The sequence below is a fragment of the Amblyomma maculatum genome, chromosome 1 (assembly GCF_055883805.1).
Source record: "Amblyomma maculatum isolate TAMU_Amacu chromosome 1, ASM5588380v1, whole genome shotgun sequence".
Classification (NCBI taxonomy): domain Eukaryota; kingdom Metazoa; phylum Arthropoda; class Arachnida; order Ixodida; family Ixodidae; genus Amblyomma; species Amblyomma maculatum.
This window is the reverse complement of record NC_139344.1, coordinates 404228594-404251055: the sequence shown is the minus strand read 5'-3', so window position 1 is coordinate 404251055 and position 22462 is coordinate 404228594. Positions and strand designations below refer to the sequence as shown.

Genomic DNA, 22462 nt, shown 5'->3' with positions numbered 1-22462 from the left:
CTGCTTTCTCGATAATCAGGTCCCGATTCACGCACAGACCGCCTCTGCGCGTACGTACGTCCCATCAAAATCAATTACCCCGCCACGTGTGAACAAAGCGTGCAGTGTTAAAACAATACATGCAACAGTGTTTGACAGGTGAAGAAAAACGGAGAAAAGTCACATTAATAGCAGGGAGAATAATTAAGATGGAGAAAAGGGGCTCGGCAGGAGAAAATGGTATAAGTGTGGAATCCTGCACCTGTTAGCCGAATTAAGGCTCTAGAACATGTTCAAAATAATTCCTCTCGCTTTAATATTTATGATTACTACCGAAAAGCTACTATGTCAGCCTTCTCATCACTCAGCCGTAAAATTCAAGCTTGATACTCAGGTTTTATTACCATCCTAACGTATTTATTACCGAATCACTGTATACTGCTTTCATCGCGTTGATCACATAAGAAAATTCTACATCGATCATTGAAACACATTTTTATTACGTGCATTATTTCTTTTACCTCTCCTGAATGAAACGCCTTTGCGCTGAAGTTGTGTTAATCATAACCAAGTATTTTGCAATCTTTCAGCTACATTTGTATAATTAAATTATTCATCTCTGTAAACTGCAATACTACGGCTTTACTGTTAATTTCTACTAACTTGTACCACTCCCCTCTAATTGCCCTAGACCCGAGATAAGTAAATTGTAATAAGCAAGAGCAATGGATTGAAAAGAAAAATGCTCTGGAGTTTTTTGTTACATATGACTTAAGAAACTGATTACTTAGTATTCGAGATTATTCTTTTAGTCAAGAAATTAATCTTCTATGGTTCTCATTCAGTCCAGAGAAAGCCATATTGAATTTATAGTATGATTCTCATTTTTTGTGGTGTGGGCGTTGAATAAAATACAGTATACAGTGTACCGGAATTCAGATATGATTTGGAACAATGTGCTAAGGCGTCAAAACTGTCCCAAGAGCAAATGCCAAAGTGTATTAACATCGTGTTGAGCTTTGGGTTGTGTTGTATTGGGGACGATGGCCCCAAGAGCGAGGTTGTTTGTCTTTACTTTCTGTAAAAGACTAATCCATTTTTAAATGCTTATAGCTTGCTAAGGAGCATTGCTTTCTATATGAACCCAAAAATGTTAGAAATGACAACCTGTGCATCCTTTCCCAAACTCAGGCTGGGGTGAAAAGGGATCTGTTCATTGTAAAATGGTGCAAAATATTTTTAAATTTCTCTAGCTTTGTGCATGACAGTAAAACACGATTTATTGTTACTTCACTTTCGCAGCCTTCACATAAAGGTTTCTTTTATAAGAGTTAAGCCTTGTGTTAGGTGCGTGTGTCAGGTGCGAAGCCAACATAAAATTACGACTGCAACAAAGCCTTTTGTTGGCTGCACGATGCCCATTCTTGTTATTGTTTATTAAGGCGAAAGCCTTTAATGGCTCATGCTGTCGTGGACCAAATGTGTCCCGCTTTCGTGGGGTTCTGATTGGCCTAGCGGGATGACGTCATAGAGGTCTCGGCCAACCACAGAGCACCACCACAATATGCTCGAATGCGTGCCATATATAGACCTATGTGAGTGATCAATTACTAATTATTGAATGAAATAAATGATTACCAATTGACTAAGTAAGTACACGTAAATATATAATGATTACTTAACTACGTACTGAACGGCTAATTATTTAATTACTAATTAAAAGCCAGTTGCGTAGCAGAATGCGGCACTCAGCCTTTCAATTTTCACTAGCATAGTTGCTAAAGTCCCTCGTAATGTTTTTCATTGTTCCATGAAGTTTGCTATTTCGATCTCAGTTTTCCCTTTACGATTTTCGTAACATTTCATCATTACGGGCTGCTGTGTCACGTTTGTCAGCTCTCTCGTTGCCGCGGATTCCAACATGTCTTAATATCCATCAGTAACTAATTGACTGTCCCTTTTCTCTGCATATATTATATATTAACTGGGCGGCAAGCCGATGATTACAAAGAACACAGAACATGCAGATGATGTCCGATGATCGTGAGATGAATTTAATGATTATCCCGGGGGCGTAGCGCGAACGCTCCTGCTCACGCCGTACCCCGTTTCTTTCTCTTCCGCAACATTACCCGGGGCATTGGAGCGATTGTCCCGATCGTGTACGAGGAAGTTTGTCGATGTCGATGAGATCAATGGCATGATGACGGGTGTTACTGGATGGCTGAAGAGGCTAGAGGAACCAGGAAGACGATAACGGCTTACCGCCACGATGATTCTCGGATGAAGCCTGGCCCAGGACGCTTTTGGCCACAGGTTGCCCGAATCCGCTGGGTGAGGCCCAGGCACGCACCACATGGCATTTGTGAGATCTCACCGCGGACTTTATATAGTTACCTATGGTGGGAGATGGACACTTGAACGTCCCGAAATGTCGATGTTCGCATGTTTGGGCACTTAGTGTTTGTCATTTAGCTCTAACACCATGTCACTGCTAACGAGTTCCGTAGCCTTTTTTAACAGGGGCCAGGACTTCTTTGAGGCACTTGGCAATAATGAATAAAAAAATTTTGCTGGCTGATTCTGCTTGCATTTCACTATAAATAATGTGGCATTTCGGAAGTATTTTTTTTTTGTTTTTGAGGGCGATCATGCTCGTTCAGAGAGCGATCATGCTCGGAAAATAAAGGAACCATAAAAAGTTTCTGTTCGGCCACGGTGACAGCCACCCACCACGGAGTCCAACTAGGCGGCGCGACAAGAACTTCGATATGAGTCATGATTACGACAGCCATACACTGAGACTATAACCATATGACAGAACTAGGGGTAGTTGGCACACAAGGTCAGCCCTTTTCCCCTGGAAAGAAAGAAACCACGAAAAAAGAAGACAGGACAGTTTTAGGAAGGAGAAAGGAAAGTGAAAGATGGAAGGGAGAATAGGAAAAGGAGTCTGCCGATTTACCCCGGGTGGGTCAGCGCGGAGGTGCCGTCTATGAGAAACGTGGGCCACAGCAGTAACAAAGGTTGTCAAAGCACTTTAGTGCCTATCGCTGTGTACTGAAATGCCGTCTCCACAGCGTCGAAACGTCACGGAATCACTTTCATCGCGATAGATATATTTTGAGCCTCGACTGACCGCAACAAGAAGTGTGCCATCGCGCTACGCAGCACAGAATGCTTCAAAGTAGTCTCTCCTCACCTTGTGTCCGCCTTTAGACCATAGATCACAGCAGATTCGCTCTGTAGAGTCGTGAGATGCTGCTGCAGGGCAACTCGCTGCTGATGGAAGATGCTTAGAGAAAGCGCTCTAGCGCACCTTTGACAGAGCGTCTGAGCTGGAGAATCAAGAAGGCAATGATTCACGTTCAGAACAACACTGCTGAATAACATATGCAAAGATGCTAAAACGGCCGCAGTTCCAATGGCGTAATGCATTAATACGAAGAAACAGCGGAGTAATGTGAGAGCACGTTTTTGTTCTCCGCTTAGTACAATTAATTCATTATGTCAAAGCTTTAGGGCCGTCGAAGAATTTCATTAAATTAAAACTTTTCCTATACTCGAACCTTCTGTTATCGCCTGACCTGGAGTTGTATACAAGTGTTCAATTATATTCAAGACTTGCAGGTTTTTTTACCATGCTGAACGGTAGGGCACGGTTTGCTGTGCAGTCGTAATGCTAAAATTAACGTTAAACGAGAATCAAATAGTGCAAAGAAAGACGGATGAATAGAAATATCCTAAACTCTGCAAAAGATAATTTAGAAAGAGTCTGCGAAGAATAAAGGCTGAGTTCAGTCTACGTGACAGCAACACAAATGCTAAAGTTACAGCGGTAAGAACGGCGGCAAGCCAAGGCGACAAACGTCAAGATGCGCCGTCGCGTGTTAGCGTTTTCGAGGTTTAGGCAGCTTTTCCGCTCGCTTCAGCAGCCGCAAAGTGTTTTGGCACTAAAAGCCTCACTGACCGCTTCATGCCTGTCGCGTAACACTGTCTCTCCTCAGCAAACGAGCTGTATTTTCTATGGGTTTTGCTGCACCCCCCATGTGTTAAATGTTTTGCAACAAAAATTCCTCTGTATGATCTACTTTCGCAAAAAAATCCACACCTCACACATTTTCAGTGAAAAGCAAGATCTGCTTGTCGGTAGCAGAGGGCTCCCGATATAGGGGCAGGAAACGAGTGTCCGCGCTACAGATCAAGATGCGCTCCCAGCCACGTGTACAGGAAATCAATCTCCAGTTGCATTTGGATGCAGCTGCAGGTGCATAATGGGAGGCGAATGGAAGGCGAAGTTCTGGAGGCGAATGCGCAGTACGCGGGCAAAAATGCTCGCGCACTAACTACCTTATTATGCTGCACCATTAATTGCTGCGTATGTGCGGGCGTGTGGGTGTGTGTTTTGGCAGTGGAGTAATTCAATGGCTTGGGAGAGATACAACGGAGTCAGCCGACTGCGCTCATTAAGTAGAGAGCTAGCTCCATTTGACTGTTCTTTACTAAATGGACACTTTACTGTCCCTTCATTACGAGGAACTGATGACTGCTATTTATCTAGGAATAGCTATATATAGTACGTGTCGCTTTGGTGTCTACTCTATTCATGCCTCTAGCATAGGCTGGTTTCTTATAAAAGTTTAAATCAATCAGACAAGCAATACTTGAGCTTTGGTCGTGTGCGTAGCCTTCTAGAATAATAACTGAAGTTGTCTGATATGCAACTAGACTTATACCTCTGTCACACGAGCAAATTTAATGTCATTCGAATCGAATGACATTCGATGCATCGAATGTCATTCGTTTTCATTTGGTGCTACACGGTGAAAAATAATGTCATTCGGAAATGATGGCAATGACGATCAAGAACTCTAAAACTGTGCAGTTTAAAAAATTAGGTGCGCTATAAAATCGTTTAAAAACTTTCTTAGTATTTTTTAAAGGAAGGAAAAAATATTTATTGAAGTTAACCGTCAAAAACCCACATCAGTTCGATGATTAAGCCAAGCTTTGACTAAAGCCAACCATGAGCCAACTACAGATCCTACAGATCCGATAAATGTCAACAACCAACATGGCTGACATGGCGCTGTGCGAAGGAAGTGCGGTCGACGCGGTTGATATGCAGAAAGTGAAAACTCTAGTCGCCTCTTACTTGTATTTCCGAGTTAAACGGAAACACGAAGAGGAGGTGCTACAATTAGCAATAGAAGCCCAGTCTAAAATCAACGAAAGCGTGGCAATGAGGCTGGTGAATAATTATTGTGCCATTGCTGGAATAGTAGCTGCCGACCGTGTAGTTCACCGTGAACGGTGGGCATTTCAACGGAATGAACGCTGGTTCGAGGACACTTTGCCGCACCTTGGAGAAAACCACTTTAAGCAAGCGTTTCGTGTGTCGCCAACGACATTCCGATATATTGTGGAGTCTTGCAAGGTCGACTTAGAGCGCGAAACCACAAATATGAGGCAGCCCTTGTCTGTGGAGAAAAGGGTGGCCGTTGGGCTATATCGGCTTTGTTCAAGCTCCGAAGACCGTACGATTGCCCATCTCTTCGGAATTGGCCGCTCAACTGTGAACGTCGTGTTCCGAGAGGTGTGCAGCGCCATCATCAATCTACTTGAGGCAAAGTGGCTCCATATGGTCCGGCACCACGAATTGAAGGAACATGTCAAGGAATTCTTCTCCTTCACTGGCTTTCCACAGGGAATCGGCGCTCTCGACGGTTGCCATTTCCCGATATCCCCGCCCAAAGACAACGCCATTGATTACCATAACTACAAAGGGTGGTAGGTACCTTGCAGACTTCTTATGTGGCCGCGAAATTTTAGTGAATTGACATTTTATTCTCGTTGTATCGTGATATATAATTCATAGCTAATCGTTACTGAACAAGCTTTACAAATAGTAGCTGTGAAATGCAGACGTTTCTGCAGAAATTTTTTTTTTGTTCCTGCGGGAAGTGTAATATGGTGTATTTTCTGCGATTTCCTATGCTAGAATTTCATAATTACTGTTGTCCACTGTCTGTGTACCGTCACTGTATAAGTACGCATCGGCCTCAAAAAGTCGAGATATTTTGCCGAATTAGCAGTTGCTTCCAAGCAACGTCCTGCTGTACAGTGGTAGTAGGAAGAGACTATTGCCAACACCAGCATGTGCTACTTTTGCCCCCACGTTGCCTAATTCCCCCCCACCTTTGTTTATTTTTTTTTGTCCCCAGCAACATAGAAATATTGTGATTCGCGATGGAGAGGTCAAGGCTAAAGATGTTGCAGCAGCATGCCAGTCTGTGCACATAGCCTACATGCAGTGGAGTGCAGGATCCTGTGCCCATAGCATTCCCTTAAAGAAAAAACAAGCATGCATGCATAAGACCTCAGCTTACATGCTGTGTGGCCTGCACCTGTTGCTGAACTAAACAGCTCTTTGAGAAGGACGTTTTTTCAGCATGGCTGTTTTTGGCAGTTGGGCACATCACAAATAGGACTATCCGCTGTTGCATATGAGCGAACAATCAATTGTTTCTATCGTTTCTTCTGTGTAGGTACAGTATAATACTGCTGGCCTTGGTAGACCATCACTACCGTTTCCGGTACATCAATATTGGAGCCCCCGGCCGATGCCATGATGCCAACGTGTATGGACGCTCCAAGCTGTGTACACTTATCGATGATGGACACTTTGAATCGCCTGTGGCCACAATCGAAGGTGTTGCTGTGACACCGGTTATACTCTGCGATCAGGCTTTCCCCTTGACTTCAACATTGCTGAAACCATTTCCGAGTACATCATCACCTGGCACCTGCGAAGCCGCCTACAACTACAACCTCTCTAGAACAAGACGCATAGTGGAGAATGCATTTGGAAGACTTAAAGCTCGCTTTCGTTTTGTGATGAAGCGGATGGAATGCAAGGTGTCCAATGCGAAGCAAGCCATCAGGGCCGCATGTGTTCTTCACAACATATGTGAAGCATTCAGAGACACTGTGGATTCGCAGTGGGAGCGAGACGTGCCTGCCTTTGATGCACTCTTCCAGCAGCCATCGCACACCACTACTCTGTCACGTGGAAATGGACATGATGTCCGAGCTGCTCTTGCTCAGTACTTCTGGAGGCGTGCTCAGCAGGCTACATGACCAGCAGCTTTGCACAACAGAACCAGAAGTGTTGTAGCCGTCACAATTATTTTTCCTCGTTTTATTGCTGCATTTTGTGTAAAAGTGTTTGCCTTTTAATGTAAACTGCTTTAATATTTTAACTAGTCCAGAATGATATATTTGCATCCAAATTTTATTCTAGTAACCACTTCGAAATGAAGTATTTGATATTTGCACACACTTATAATGTTCAGCTCTTTGAATAAATTAGGAAAACGGTAGGCTTTCATATTGTGCAGCTGGTAGAGGAGAGCCAGTGATTCCTTCACGAGTCGGTTCGAAGCTACACTGCCTTCTATATAGCTTTATCAGAAACGGCAATATGTTTGTATTATGATGTTTTCAGTTTAACTGAATAATTATTTCGCATTGAATAATCTTTTATGCTGTCCATTATTATTGGTCACTGCTTTCCTGTCACTTCAGTGGTCAAGGAATACAATGAGAAGTCTGGAAACTTGAAAAGTAGCTTGAAAGGCACCCCGGTGGTGAATTCAAGAGTAATCATGCTACTTGACAGACAAGGCAGAAGTGGTTTTTTATGCAAGGAATATTTATTTTTTTAATATTTCCTTCAAGCATGAAAGAAATTGTTCTTCACGCTGCGCACCTTGCTCTTGCAGGCGAATTTGTTTTTCTTGAAATTCCTGTGTCTTCTTCATTCCTGTCTCAAGAAGTAGTCGCAGCTGCCGCTGCTCCTGAATAAGTTGTCCTAGCGCGTTTGCTTGCGACGGTCGTTTTGCCCTCTTTTCTTGCGGCTCCGTTGAGGTCAGGTGGCAGATGTTTGATTCCGCTGGCTCAACTGCTGTAGCAGACTGTTCAAATGCTTCACACGCATCATTCTCTACAGAGCAGGGTGCGTCCTCATACTGGCTGGCGGGTGCCGCATCATCTTCTTGGGTGCTGTACCCAGTCTCCATTTGGTGGATGAGCTAGAAAGCAATGGCAATGAGATACTAATAATATCCGAAGCATTTTGAAGCATTCTTCAGTGCAAGCAAATAATATGAATCTACAGGCTATTGAAAATGGCAAGATGTAGTATTACATAGCACTAGGAAATTGTGCTGACATGTACCTGCAGCATATTAAGCACTGCTCAGTGCTGCAAATAGGACGAAAGGTTTTCTTATAAGTAAATTTTGTACCACCTTACATATCTTGCATTTTATAATGCCACTGTTAACAAATATACCTATACACAACAGGCAGATATGTGAACAAGGGAACTGTAACATTCCCAAAATGTCATTTATTTTTTATTACCAGTGAACATCTGCAGCAAAATGCTTTCAAGATGTGCACGTCTTACCTCCTCCACAGTGTAGCACTGGCTTTCTTCCATCTCGCTCTGGTTGTTCATTGGCAACGTATTGAGGAATTTATGTATATCCCAGTAATAGGGCCAAGTTATTCGTCCTTGCCCTGTCCCTTTTTTTTTTGTTGATGTCTCTGCAACAATAAAAAAAAATTAGCGCTTTGCTAATACATTTTCAGCACGTATACAACTCTCTGCAATGTCCTTTGGCCCCGAAACAATAAATAATGTATATCAAGTATGCATTGTGTTGGCTGCATGATATAGTGCACGACACGCAGCTGATAAAGACGACTAAAGGTGAAAAACTGATTAAAATTTAGTGCAGTGCTTCTCAATCGGCCTGCACCGCTGAATGTATCGTACAATATACGACAAGCTATATCGTAGTGGAGCGGAAGCTTCGACCGCATGATGACTGCTTTCCGACATCGGCAGCTGGCTGTGCAGCTACGTGAAAACTTGTCAGCTGCCCCATTGATCCAGGATCGCACAAGGAATTTCATAATCCTCTAGTGAAAATTACTAAATTACCGTACTTTATACCGCGGCGGCTGCGTTTTCAAGCGAATTGTGCTGCGCGACGTCGGGGCACATTAAAGCGCAAGTGATATAATAATCATCCAAGGCTTTCCACAACGGCGTCCCTCGGAGCCTGCGTGTAGCGTCTCGACGTTAAACAGCACGTACTATATCATTAGACGTAAGCCATATCTGATAAGCTACCCGCGGCAATGTTTACAAAACAATGACACGTGCACGCGATACAGCTGTTTTCTCTTTGCACGAAGTCATGCTTCAATATTTAACAAAATACGCTTACCTGTACTTGTTTGCCAGGTTCTCAATTTTTGTCTTTGTTTCTCGCAAAGACTTGTTGATGCCAGCCTCGCGCAGCTTTTCAACGATCAACTTGTATACCTTGGAGTTGCGCTTCGCTCTCCTCAAGTCATGAAGGTGATCTTCCCATAATTTGATGAGAGCAAATGTTTCCTCCGTGCTTCAATGTGCTCTTTCTCTTGATCCTGCAGCAGCTGTAGCCGTAGCCATCGCACCACACAGTTGACACGGGTACACCGTAAACCACAAACCACACACGCCACCACCACTACCTCTGCCGCTTGAAATAATGGCCGCGGCCATGCCACGGCAGGCTAGTAGGGGCTTTAGTCCGGGCACTACTGATATCGAGAGTAATAGCGCATGAGACAAGGCAGCGGCGCAGATTTCTCAGCACAAATAACTATTCTTTTTATGGCGCTTAAAAAACAAAAAAGTCTTAGCTTCGCTAGTACGCATATTATTTTTTCACTTTGCTTGCTCTCGTCACTCACCTGGGGTAAAGAGTATACATTCGGTTCGAGATCGAATGCGAATGAGTTCCTCGAACTCATTCGATGAAAAATGTCATTCGAACCTAATGCCATTAAATTTTCTCGTGTAGCAGGTGAATAATGACATTACATGCTAATGTCATTCGATTCGAATGACATTAAATTTGCTCGTGTGACAGGGGTATTATTTTAGTGGTCTGTGGCCCTTCAGCCATCGAAATATTCCGGTCAAGTTGAGACACTCTCAAAACAATTGCGTTTTAATATCAGGCCTATCCAGGAAAAAAATGAAATGAGAAAAGTCAAATATAAAGAAAACGAGCTTGAAGGCCGATAAGGGAGGGTGGGGGAGGGGCACCTTGGCAGAGTTCTCACAGAGCGGCGAACGAGGTAAGGCCGGCCCTGGCCATAACCATACGCTAGTTAAGTAACATACAATAATAGTTGCAATTGACACAGGTACTGCCGATCGGCAAGAGGTAACGTTTCCCGCCTACGTGTGCGCTCCCAATTAAAAATGCGGTGTTTGCTTCTTGTACACTTCTGACTGTCAACATCTGCGACATTCTACCCTTCGAGAAATGAACAATGTCAACAGCCTCACAGTGTTCGAGTTTCTATGGAAAATTGCGGGCCAAGCGGCGAGAAGCATCTCTACTCACCCTCGGCACCGCAGCCGCCTTTGACTCGCTAAGAATCTTGCGCTGTGTTGACGAGGCCAATGCAGACAGTCTACTGTCTTCTACTTCGCTTAGCAGACTCCCGTCCAACATTGGCTTCCAAGGAAGACACCCAGACTGCAGGATAGAAATAACGGCACGATTGTTAAAGAGCAACCAGCAAGGTTTAGCCGTTAAGGCTATATTACAGAAAATAATGGCGACATAAAGGCACGAAATTCTTGTTTGGTGAGAATCACTATCTTGTATTTAGGAGAAATACCGGCATGTGTGCTGCAAATGGCGCCAAAGTGGAACACTGCAGATGAATTGTGGCACCGTGGAGTTCTTGATAGGAGCTGCTTCGCGCCATAGCATACAATCTGTTCTACTTTTTTTCCTCCGCCTAAGCACTGTATTGCTTGCGTCATTGATCTCGCGACCGCTGGAAACCACATGGATATTAAACACATTCAAGCACCGCTGACGCTGCTGCCCGCTTTGAGCTGACGACGTACAAGGGATTTTTTTTTTCTTTGTGCGTCGAGTTGACCCCGAAACTGAACACGGCTGACGTTATTTTTCGGCGCGAACATGCCCAAGGTAAAATATTGCTCCAGAAGAAGTCATGACACTATATAGAAATAAATAGAATTCAATTCAGAGGTATATTTTTTAGGAAGTTGAGAGGCGTTTTCTTCTGCCTGTAACCGCTTAGTTAGCGGTTTTAATGTACAGTTGCAACGGAAAAAGATTAGCACAAGTTACTCACGACCAGGGCGGGAAAATTGCGAGACGCGGCGCTATTGTAGTCGTATGCGCAGATAGCAAGAGTGCCAGACACATTCCGTTTTTCAAAGTGACAGAAAGCAGACAGACAGGCTGACAGAAAGCAGCCTATCTGAAAGCTTGCATTTTAAATGATAGCCTGTGTGCTGCTTATCGGCAGAATCATGCGTCAACGTTAGGGTGCATGACTCCATTTATTTATTTTTTCAGCTGGCGTGTTCAGCAGTGGTATTTTTTTTAATCGAAGTTTTTCCTCAAAGCCCACAGTTTCTGGACGATAGACTTGTCAATGGCTGTCAGCGCTGGCGAACATCAATGGCATCATAAATGAACATTTCGCCTTCCAGAGATGAGCTTCCTTTTTGGGGATAAGTGAACGCAGCTGTTCGAACTCGCAAGTTTCTCTTTACTGATCAACTTTCTCAACATTCTAACACAGCACATGAAATAACGAAAAGCCTAAAATTAGTTGACAACTGTAAACAAATTAGTCAACAAACAACAAACTGCTCCCAAGCGAGCACCCAACTTCCGCAGCAACACTCCTTGTCCGACCTGCTTGAACAAGGGTTAATATTTGGACTCTTGAAGCCTCGTTTATTCGCGGCATCCTTATGTTGTTGCAAATTTCACAGCAACTACACCTGCTTTTAAACTTTTTCTTTCGTGTGACGTAGGCAGTGCACACGTTACTTTTGACAATGCATCCCCAACAAGAATTTAAAGGGAAATTGTGATAAAGACACCGTTGCTCGCAACGCCAGCGCAAAAAAATAATAAAAAATAAAACGAGATTATGTATTTAGCCAACTTGGCGTATGGTTTAGCCCGCAGACGTTCCTTTAAGACGTTGCATTTCTGATGGGCCAATGTCAGGATATGCTGTTTTCTGCCGGCCACCCCCGCTTTCGGAAATTGAATGTTCCTGGCACTCTCGCTATCGGCGTACTCGGCAACAATAGGGAACCCGCACTGCATAGGTGGTGCTGCATTTGTTCCGCAGCGTGACTCAAAAATGCTGCCGTTAGCCGCTTGGTTCGCGATAAATGACCGAGCATATTCAGCAGATACAGATACAGGTACAGGTATAGATACGCGTTGACACATAACGTCCTTGCCCAGGCGCTCTCTACATAGCCCAGTTATCTGACGCCATGCAAAGCTTCGACAGAGCGTGCAATCTTATTCCTGTAAGCTCAAGCAGGGGGCCTGAAAACGCCCTAAAAAACCCCCTCAGAAGTGTTTGCACTTCTCGCTAGGATATGTGTTACGGCGCTGCGATCGACACAGCAAACTTCATTGCAGGTTGCCTATAGCGCCGCGTATCGCGATTTTTTCGCTCTGGTCACGATTCACTTGTGCCCTTTTTTTCCGTTGCAGCTGTACTTTATTCCACTCCCTAAATGTTATAGAGTGACTTATGTACAGATCGACGAGATAACTCGCAGCGCTGCTCCGATTTAACCAGCTAAAAGCATTTGCTGTGACAGGCATGATCAGTATTACAGCGTAAGGTGTACTGCTCTGATATCAGCCCCTTAGACACCTAAACGTGTATGTCGGATAGTGACGTATGCGTGTCTCAAGGTTCAATTTTAAAGTACTCTGTTCCGAACAATTTTCCATCTCTACACCAATTTTTTTTATGTTCATGCGACAATGAAACTTTGGCTTTGCGCAAACAAAATATAGACTATGCAAGTTACAGCGCTCTCAATTGAAATTTCAGCCACTTCTACAATGAGATGTATTTAACCTTCGACCATGATAATCGTAATAATACCTGATAAATCATAGGACGCAAACTTTTGAGCGCGTCACTGTTAATCCCCGCCAGAAGGTAGACACCAGTAAGAAAAACTAATTTGGCGGGCATATAAGAATCTGCCTTTTACGGGTTTTGCAGCTCCTTGATGGCGAAAGTGCATTGAGCTTCTTTATGATGCGGCTGTACTACGAGGAGTATTGACAGTGCACTCACGCGAGTCAGAAGTATGCCACTGCAGTGCGAGGCCATCAGGAAACAGGCGTGAGCCTGGGATGATCCCGGAACCGCAGGCGTATTGGCTGGCTGTATAGGGAAGAAATCAGTGAGATAAATCGCGTTAGGAATTTTTCATTTGTGTGAGGCCTACAAGCCACAGCACTATATTGATCACCCATTTTAACCTTTTTCAATCGAGTGACTAGATTGTAGTTGGTAATCTCGCGACGCATATCAGCATCTTTTGACGCTCACATATGGCCGTTTATTTCGTAGTCTGGCTTCGCGTTCTGCCGTATAACTTCTCAATGAACGCTCCTGACAGCGTGCAGTGCGTCTATCACGCGCCTGGTGCCAGTCATCCGCCCTACATTGCACTGCCCAATGTCACATGCACTGTCACAGCATGGCCTGTTCATGTGACGTCGTCTTTCCACAGGTGCAGTCAACGTGTTGCATCTGCGAATACGCGGCTTTTCAATATCGAACGCATGTTTCCGCATAAATACCACCAAAATTCGCGGAGTGTGTAACAGAGAAAAGGTGACATCTGGCACGCGTATTGCAAGTGTTCACTGAATTAGCTTATCAGGATGAGCGTGTTACACAAGCTAAGAATATATACCGCAAGTTTCGAAAAGATCCAGCTTTGTGCAATAACTATTGACGACATCGCAAGCGCCTCTTCTGTCCAAAACACTGCAAGATAAAATATGGATAAAGTGCCTGTTTTTTGGTCCACGAAGATTTATTGTCCCATGTCGATTGCGGCTGCAGGGGACAGCGTATAAAGGTGGGAAAGCTGAACCAAAATTTTAAACTATTAAGGGGAGAGACCTTATAGCCTCATAGTTGTCGACAGAAGAATGTCCGGATAATGAGTCGCATCTGCATGTGGAATTCCATCTAATCACTGGGGACCGAATTAGATACACACAACTAACGACTGAGTGCTGGCTGCGCTCACCTAGTAATCAACTGCAGGAGCAAGCGGAGTACCGCAGCAGAGCTCTACCGACCTTCAGAGAAGCACGGGACGAGCAAAAATCGCAGATGTTGCAGGAGCATGCGTTCACTAGAGAGAGAGAGAGAGAGAGAGAGAGAGAGAGAGAGAGAGAGAGAGAGAGAGAGAGAGAGAGAGCACTTTATTTGCACCCTTTTACCGTCTATCTCCCCCCTAGACGTCGGCCGGAATCAGTTGACTTCCGGCGGGGGCCTGGCCTTGGCGGATGACTTGTCTGTGGATTTTTTCTTCCTAGCTATGAAGGGAGGTTTGCCATGACTCTCTATTTCCATGTATCCCGTTTAGTGCTGGACAAGCCCAGAGCTTGCAATGTAGGGTAGCTATGCCTTCACAGTTTTTGTAGCCATTCGGCTACAAAGAAAAGCTATAGAGCTTTCGATGCCGGATTCGGTTCCGCGTTAAGAACACGCGACAAAGAGCGTAGTACTGACACCCCACCAACCGCGCACGAAGAAGTGCGCATGCGCCTTTCTTTCCCGTAGGCACTCGCACCTATGCGTCAAACAGTGCATGGCGCGCACACGACCAGTCTCCTCCGCGCTATGTTAGCGGCGCCAGTGGTCACGCCGATAATTCGTGCCAAGGTAGTCCATGGCATGACAGATTGAAAGTGGTTTCTCCTCACCTTGCATGCACCGGGCAGCCATAGATCACACCAGATCCGTCCAGATCATTCGCCGACGAAATGCTGAGCGAACTCGATTGAAGGCATATTTGGCTTCCAAGATGGGCACCCACGACTGGGCTGGAGAAGGGAGAGAGGGTCGTAGAGAAGGTTGTTGCGAAAAAAACACATCTAGGGATGCTAAAGAGCCATAGCTCAAAGGGGTAATGTATTAAAAGGGAGAAGAACGGCATTTATCAATAAAATAAAATAAAGAAAACCAGAAAATGTTTGGTACCGAAAAGATAACCACTGATATAATAGCCACGATTAACGACAGCAGGGCGCATATCAAGTGAACAAAATATACTGATGGGCGACCTATTTTAGACACCGAGATGCCGAGAATATACTCTTTCTACTCTGTTTATATCTCATTTTGTTACATGTACTTTTCGTCATATGCTAGATGTGCGTTACATTATAGTAAATTGGAAGTTTGGGAGAGTTGGTTATATATATTTGTTTATTTAGGATTACTGTCAACTCTCATTTGAGGGTCCTTACAGGGGGGGGGGGGCATATATACACAGAAATAAACAAATAACTTCTAACATATAATACAAGAGAGCATAAAAACGTACCGCATCACCACTGTTCAGTCAGCTGCTATACTAAATATATATACACATGTTATATACACGTAAATAGACAGGAACCTAATCAACGCTACCTAGTGCATTCAAAAATGCAGCTACACCCGCACACTCAACAACATGAGCGGGCAGTTTGTTCCAGCGCTTAACAACATTTGGAAAGGATGAATAGCAAAAGTCGTTAGAGTTGGTTATATGTAAGGCCGAATTGCTTTGTGATGATTAAGGCGGGAGCTTAATCTAGCCGGAGGCTGGAGATATGTATTTATGTTCTTTTTCTCGGTGGTTGATTTTTTATGAAACAGCGCATGGACGCGCGACTGAGAGAGAAACGATACACGGCGCTGCACTCGCAAGCGCGTGGATTGGAAGGAACGCACTGTCTTATGACGGCAAGCATTAAGCACGTTCGAATGAGCCTCGATAGAAATGCATAGTTATGTAATTAAAAATGTCCGACATGCGTACGTGAGGTCGACGTTCATTCCTGTTGAAGAACATGTCCATTTCCTTGTAAGATAAGGTTACTGATTGTTGGTTGACACAATGGTTACCCTTTCTCACGATATGATAAGTTTCTACTACTTCCCTTGTGGTAGGATCACCACGAATAAACGAGACTTCGGCATCGACGAACCATGGAGTGCACTGACACTTTAGACAATGCTTAGCCAAATTTGTTGAGGGAAGCAACCGAGGCATATCATGTCGTGAGGAAACCGTTGTGTCAGCCTGCAATCAGCGCTTTCATCTTCTAAGGAAATGGACATGTAAATAGAGGTGAACGTCAATAATCACACGTGCGGATGTAGGACATCTTGAAGCGATAGCTTTACTACGCCAGGTAAAAACAAAGGTCACCGTGTGTTTCCGATGACCTTCAAATAACTTCGAGGTCAAGGTAGAACTTGGGCCACAACCAGTTTCGGTAGCTATGCTTCCTCCACAGGTCAAGGTCAAATGTCTTATGACGTGGGAAGTAGCGTAACGAGTGAGCAGCTACTTGGCGAGGCACATAGCCGCTGACAGCAATCTCGAACATACGTAGAGGCGTGCCGCGAGCCTCGGCGGGATCCGCGCCATTGACTCGCAGGAAGAGCAACTGAGCATGAAGCGATAAAGGAGCGACAGCGCTCTAAAGTGGTATATACACGTGTGCCTCAAAGCGGTCGCTTGAAGAGCGTTAGCTCTTAATGCTTACATTTGCCAGTTTTTCTGTCGCTCTCAGATTTAAGATGGCGGCCAAGTCACGCGATCATAGCTACAGAATTGCAAATTTCTTGCTACAAATACAATGAAGTCCACCACCTGGTCTACCATGTGTGATGTCCACGCAACCGACCCCCCCCCCCCTCCTCCAGCCCCCTCAGCTGCATTACCTGCTATACCATACCATACCATACCATACCAACCCATACCATACCATACCATACAATACAATACCATACCATACCATACCATACCCACGGCCGCTCAATGGAGGCGCACTTGGTGCGGCCCGTCGCGTCGCGCCGCAATGGCTGGGGAAGCGCGTATTGGGAGAAGTTACAGTTTCCGCCGTCATTCTCCGCGGGGGCGCCACCACTCCGGGACGAGGCGCCGCCGGCTACCGCCGGCACGGACGGCCAGACGACGCGGAAAGGACTTCGCTCGCTGTTTTGGCGCGTGTTTTAGTTGTTGCTGCTCAGCATGCCTGCGCGGTTCTGCTAGTTCTGCGTGCATGTCATCGGTGCCCGTGTCAACAGCGTCCTAAACGCATGCGTCACTATGCCACGCAACTGCTGTGTGCCGCTGTGCACCACGAACTCAAGGAAAGATCCGAAGATCGGTTACCACGAGTTCCCGTGCGATTTACAACGTCGAGCAGCATGGCTGAAAAACATATCTCGGGATGGCTCGGCCGGAAAAGAAAGCCAGTGGGAGCCGAATGACAGGTCACTGGTATGCTCACTGCACTTCACAGACGACGACTACAGGAAGAACACAAAACTGAAGATCCTGCTTCCATCAGCCGTCTCCTCCGTATTCGCGAACTACCCACATTACATGCAACCAACAAGTTCGCAAAGAACAAAGAGACCTCGAGTTGACCGGTCTGCTGATGGCACAGTTCGGAGAACTCCAGCTGAGCGTGATGGTTCCAGAGAGGATCCAAATGTGAGTGGGTCTCGTCTTCCTGATTGCTACCACGATGTTGCTCCTGAAGTAAGCACGCAAGTGAACATCAAAAGTAACGTGTTGGTGGAGGATGCATGCCAGTCTGCGTTGGAAATCTGTAGCAAAAATGCTCTGCTGGTTGATGAGGCTTGTCAGACTGCATTCGATCTCGCGAGCGTGTTGGACGGTGCAAAAAAGGCCGAGAACAGGCTGAAATCAAAAATCGCTCACCAAGCAAAAGCGCTGCAAAAACTGCAAGCCGAGCACGACAAATTGAAAGAGCGCTTGCAAGGTTATGAAGAAAATAAGGCGGTTCAGGACTTCATGAAGTTACTAAAATCAGCCGAAGCAGGTGAAAAAACAGCTCTCTTCATCAGAAATCAAGTGACCAACTGTTGCATGAAAAAAACTGCGTACAGTGAGCATGTTCTGAGAGAGTGCATACTTTGGAAAGCATGCTCAAGCAAAGGCTACGAGCACGTCCGATCAAGAGGTCTTTTTAAGCTGCCGTGCCGTACCACTCTGCAGAAATATGTTGGTCAGTCAACAGGAGAAGTTGGTGTGACATCTCTCATCAAAGAACGCCTTCGTGTGGAATACGAAAACTTGAGTGTGCCGCAAGAGGCCTACTGTTCATTAATTGTTGATGAGATGGCTATAGCTCAAAAGGTCATATATGACCGGCAAGTCGACAAAGTGTTCGGCCTCGTAGACATCGGCTCTGCAGAGCTCTCAACAACAATCCCTCAGGTGGCAAACCGTCTGTTGTGTTTTGTTTTGAGAGGCTTATCAACATCTTACATCATACCAGTGGGTTATTTTTTCACCCGCTGCCTTAAGAATGATAAGCTTCATTCAATGGCCGTGGAAGTCATGCAGTCAGTCGAAGAGGTTGGCTTTCGCATCGCAAGAATTGTTGCGGACAACCATCAAACTAACGTTGCCTTTTTCAAGAGCCTTTCAGAGGAAGGTGCACTTGTACATGCGGTACCTCACCCTTTCAGAAGTGACCCCCTTTTTTTGGCGTTTGACCCAAACCACTTGATAAAAAATCTCCGCACGAACTTTCTGGAAAGAGAAATGATGGATGAGGGGCAGGCCATTCGAGGTAGATATTACATACAATCCCAACTTCTAGTTAAACCTGTAAAGTTCCTCACGCGGGCTCATGTTGAGCCAAGCAACCTTGAAAAAATGAAGGTGCGCAGGGCAGTAGATATATTTTCCCCACCTGTGATAGCCACACTTCAGTTCCTCCAGAGCAACCCTCAGTGCTATATCGAAGACATTCAGGTCCAAGGAGGCACGTCGAAGCAAAGACTAACCAAGGAAACGTACGAAGCAACAATCATGACAACTAGATCAACAGTGGCGCTAATTGAGTACCTGCTTGATCACGTCAAGTAAGTATCTTTACAATAATCTCTTCTGTGCGCCTTACTAGTGCATTGCATCTGACCGAGTCTCCTATTTTCAGCTTCCGATACGTCCTAACGCAGGCCCTGAACAGCGATCCTGTAGAATCGCTTTTTAGCAGCCTAAGGCAATTCAATGGCGGGAACGACAGAGTTGACGCAAGGGCTGCAGTTTTCACTTCAGAGAAAATACTGAAGGTACCATTAGCGACAAACGAAAATCAACGGAGATAATACAAATTTTGCCATGCTTTGTGCAGGTTGGCATCTTGCAAGCATCAAAGTCCGCAAATGCACCTATTAACTCTGAGGCGAAGGCAGCTATAAAATTTGGCATTAAAGATTACGAAAGTCGTACCTTGCCCGCTGCCATCACCTCTGCTGCGAGAGAGTTTTCGAGAGAGCTTGGATACATTCATGTGTGGTGTGAACCAGCAGCAGACATAGAGTCAGCACCGATCGCATACTTGGCTGGTTACCTTGCACGTGCATGTGAAGAGAAGGTATGAACATTTTTACAAAATTGCATGAAACATTCTTTTTTAATTTGGTTGTTGTTTTCAGTGCTTGCCCTGGGGGGAGGGGGTCTTTATTATTTATATTTAACAAATGTTTAAAAGTATTCGAGTGCTTACTTTAGAGTGTCATTATTTTTTTATTTGTCCCAATCCTTTGATAAAGGTTTGTGCTCGTTTTCAGGTGCCTTGTGATTCCTGCAAAACCCTGCTGCAGGTAGCAAAGCCAACTGAAGCAATTTATAGAATTATCAAGAATCTTGACGATGGACACCTAAGGTATCCAAAAATGGAGGTAGTTGCCTTGTGCAAGCTTACATGCACCTTTGTTAGCAAAGTGATGAAGTGCCCAGAGGTCAGAAGAAGCAGCAAGTTATGCAACATGTTGGTTTTATCCCTTCTCCCCTATTTTGTGCACTGTCCGGAGTTGATTTGCGAGAGAGGAGACCGCAGTCACACCAAGGACCTCTGCAAAACGTTTTTAACGAAACTAATGCGACCCCTGCTGACCAACTGGGCAGGAAATATAAACCTGACAGTGGAAAAAATAATACTTGCACATAAACCTCTTTCTAGGAAAGTTCTTCGTTTGTAATAGGCTTGGGTGTCCTCTGTGCGTCATGTGGCTTCAAAATAAAAAGAAAAAAATTGCCTAACCTTCGGGCGTCTGGTTGAACTGGTTGTCTCGTGTTGTTTCTTTTGTAAGTTTGTGTTAGCTAGTATATTCAGGTGGTGCTTCTCACTTCAATATTATTTCCAGCGAAAATGGAGGAACACGCTGAACAATAATGCTGAACGCTACGTCCTGAATTGTGAGTTTCCACAAAGTGCACGCTGAATAAATGGCCCCAAACTTTGTCATGAGTTCAAGATTGTAATATGTTATATTTTATTACAGCGGTTTAAACGCCCGTAACTAAATGGGTGCCCACTCGGCGAGGCGCACTGCTTCTTCGATTCTCGTTGTAAACGGGTCCACGTCTAACTTGGAAAAGCGCTTTCATGGTGACATGCCGCTATCACCTTATCAATAACAAATTTGCACGTGGCATCACCATAATGTGTGAAACGCAGCTCATAAATCCTAAAATGATCCAGCGCCGCTCGCACGGACGCCTAAACGAAAGCACAGGCACGGCCGCTGCGCGCAGCTCTCCGCCTGGACTTGTCCCGGAGCGGTGGCGCCGCGGCGGTGGCGATGAGAACTAGGCGCAATACGGCTCTTTCGGGAGACGCGACGGGCCGCACCCAAGTGCGCCTCCCCATTGAGCGGCCGTGCCATACCATACCATACCATACCATACCATACCATACCATACCATACCATACCATACCATACCATACTATACTATACTATACTATACTATACTATACTATACTATACTATACTATACTATACTATACTATACTATACTATACTATACTATACTATACTATACTATACTATACTATACTATACTATACTATACTATACTATACTATACTATACTATACTATACTATACTATACCATACCATACCATACCATACCATACCATACCATACCATACCATACCATACCATACCATACCATACCATACCATACTATACTATACTATACTATACTATACTATACTATACTATACTATACTATACTATACTATACTATACTACGCTATGCTATGCTATGCTATGCTATGCTATGCTATGCTATACTATGCTATGCTATGCTATGCAATGCTATGCTATACTATACTATACTATACTATACAAATAAAATGAAAGCAATGTTTTTTACTCAGCACCGACAAAAGCACACTGTGCTTATAACAATATAAAATAAAAGACGGGCATGGAGGTTAACTACAGAAATTCCAAATTCTTGAAAACCTAGGCTATATCAAGCCAGGAAGGCTGCGGGTTCTTTCAAAATTGCCAGAGAACGTCAGGTGGTCGCTTACCATCTTGAGTGGTCCACCGTAAAAGTACGGGCGGAACATAAGTGGTCTAGATGATAACAATGCACTCGTTATCGGTCATCGAGTAACTGGTTTCGGCTTTTAAGAGGAATCTGCTAACGTACGCGCTTTCTCCTGTCCGACACTGCTCTGAATGAGAATGGCACTTAGCCGCACACTGCTTATGTCGATGTGAAATTCAGTCTCGGCGTTTTCATTAAAGAGAGCTATGTAACAGAAGCCGACTGAAGGCGGCGCTTACCTAAGTTCATCGAAGGGTTTTGCTTGCGGAGTTTTTCATTTAAAAGTACATCAGCCACTGTCAGTTGCGTGAACGGTTCGACGATGCGCGAGATCTCGACAAATCGGCGATAGAACGTGCACAGTCAAAGAAATCGGAACACAGCATTGTTATTACGCTGTCTAAATTGGGGCTATCGCCGCCGTTTGCCCCTGGTCTGAGTGAACTCCTTTCTTGCTGACGATATGACCGAGGAACAGCTACAAGAAGAAGCCGTCTAGTGTATGAACATGGTCTGTTCGCGGTCTTTTTCGTCGACTTCAGTTTGCCAGTATTCGCTCTTCAGGTCCATCGACAAGAAGTACTTAGCGTTGCAGAGCCAGTCCAGTCTGTTGTCGGTGCAAGGAAGGAGGCAGACATCCTTCTTCGTTATGCTATTCAAGGGACGGTAATCAACACAGAACGAAGTGTTGAGTCTTTTTCACCTGAACAACGGGAGCCGCCCATGGCCGGCTCGATGGCTGGTGATCGCCCCGAAGCATTTCATCGGCTTGCCCGCGGATGACTTGGCATAAAACGCGGTGACACATGATATGCACTTTGGCGAAGAGGTCGGGCGTATTTGTCGCTGAAAAAGCGGTGATTTGTCAACGGAGTTTGTCGCACTTGCGATGCCGACGAAACGCACTC

The 22462-nt window shown here is 44.9% G+C and overlaps 2 protein-coding genes across 2 annotated transcripts; one reads left to right on the top strand and one right to left on the bottom strand.

Annotated features, from left to right (window-relative positions):
* The first annotated feature begins 5058 nt into the window (after positions 1-5058).
* LOC146208723 (uncharacterized) lies at positions 5059-7183 on the top strand. The gene is made up of 2 exons (XM_084587316.1): positions 5059-5769; positions 6528-7183. Exons 1-2 carry the CDS (start codon positions 5063-5065, stop codon positions 7117-7119), a joined length of 1299 nt encoding a protein of 432 aa, XP_084443442.1. The 5' UTR covers positions 5059-5062; the 3' UTR covers positions 7120-7183.
* Positions 7184-7543: 360 nt separating this feature from the next.
* On the bottom strand, positions 7544-9644 carry LOC146208722 (uncharacterized). The gene is made up of 4 exons (XM_084579278.1): positions 9282-9644; positions 8453-8592; positions 7751-8072; positions 7544-7560 (listed from the first exon to the last, which is right to left on the bottom strand). Exons 2-4 carry the CDS (start codon positions 8501-8503, stop codon positions 7544-7546), a joined length of 390 nt encoding a protein of 129 aa, XP_084435404.1. The 5' UTR covers positions 8504-8592; positions 9282-9644.
* Positions 9645-22462: the final 12818 nt, after the last annotated feature.

Excerpts from the sequence above, each read along its gene's own strand:
- LOC146208723 (XM_084587316.1), top strand. The coding sequence starts at position 5,063 with ATGGCGCTGTGCGAAGGAAGTGCGGTCGACGCGGTTGATATGCAGAAA. Across the intron at positions 5,770-6,527 it reads TACCATAACTACAAAGGGTG|GTACAGTATAATACTGCTGG; the intron begins GTAGGTACCTTG and ends TCTTCTGTGTAG.
- LOC146208722 (XM_084579278.1), bottom strand. The coding sequence starts at position 8,503 with ATGAACAACCAGAGCGAGATGGAAGAAAGCCAGTGCTACACTGTGGAG. Across the intron at positions 8,073-8,452 it reads AGTGCTACACTGTGGAGGAG|CTCATCCACCAAATGGAGAC; the intron begins GTAAGACGTGCA and ends ATTGCTTTCTAG.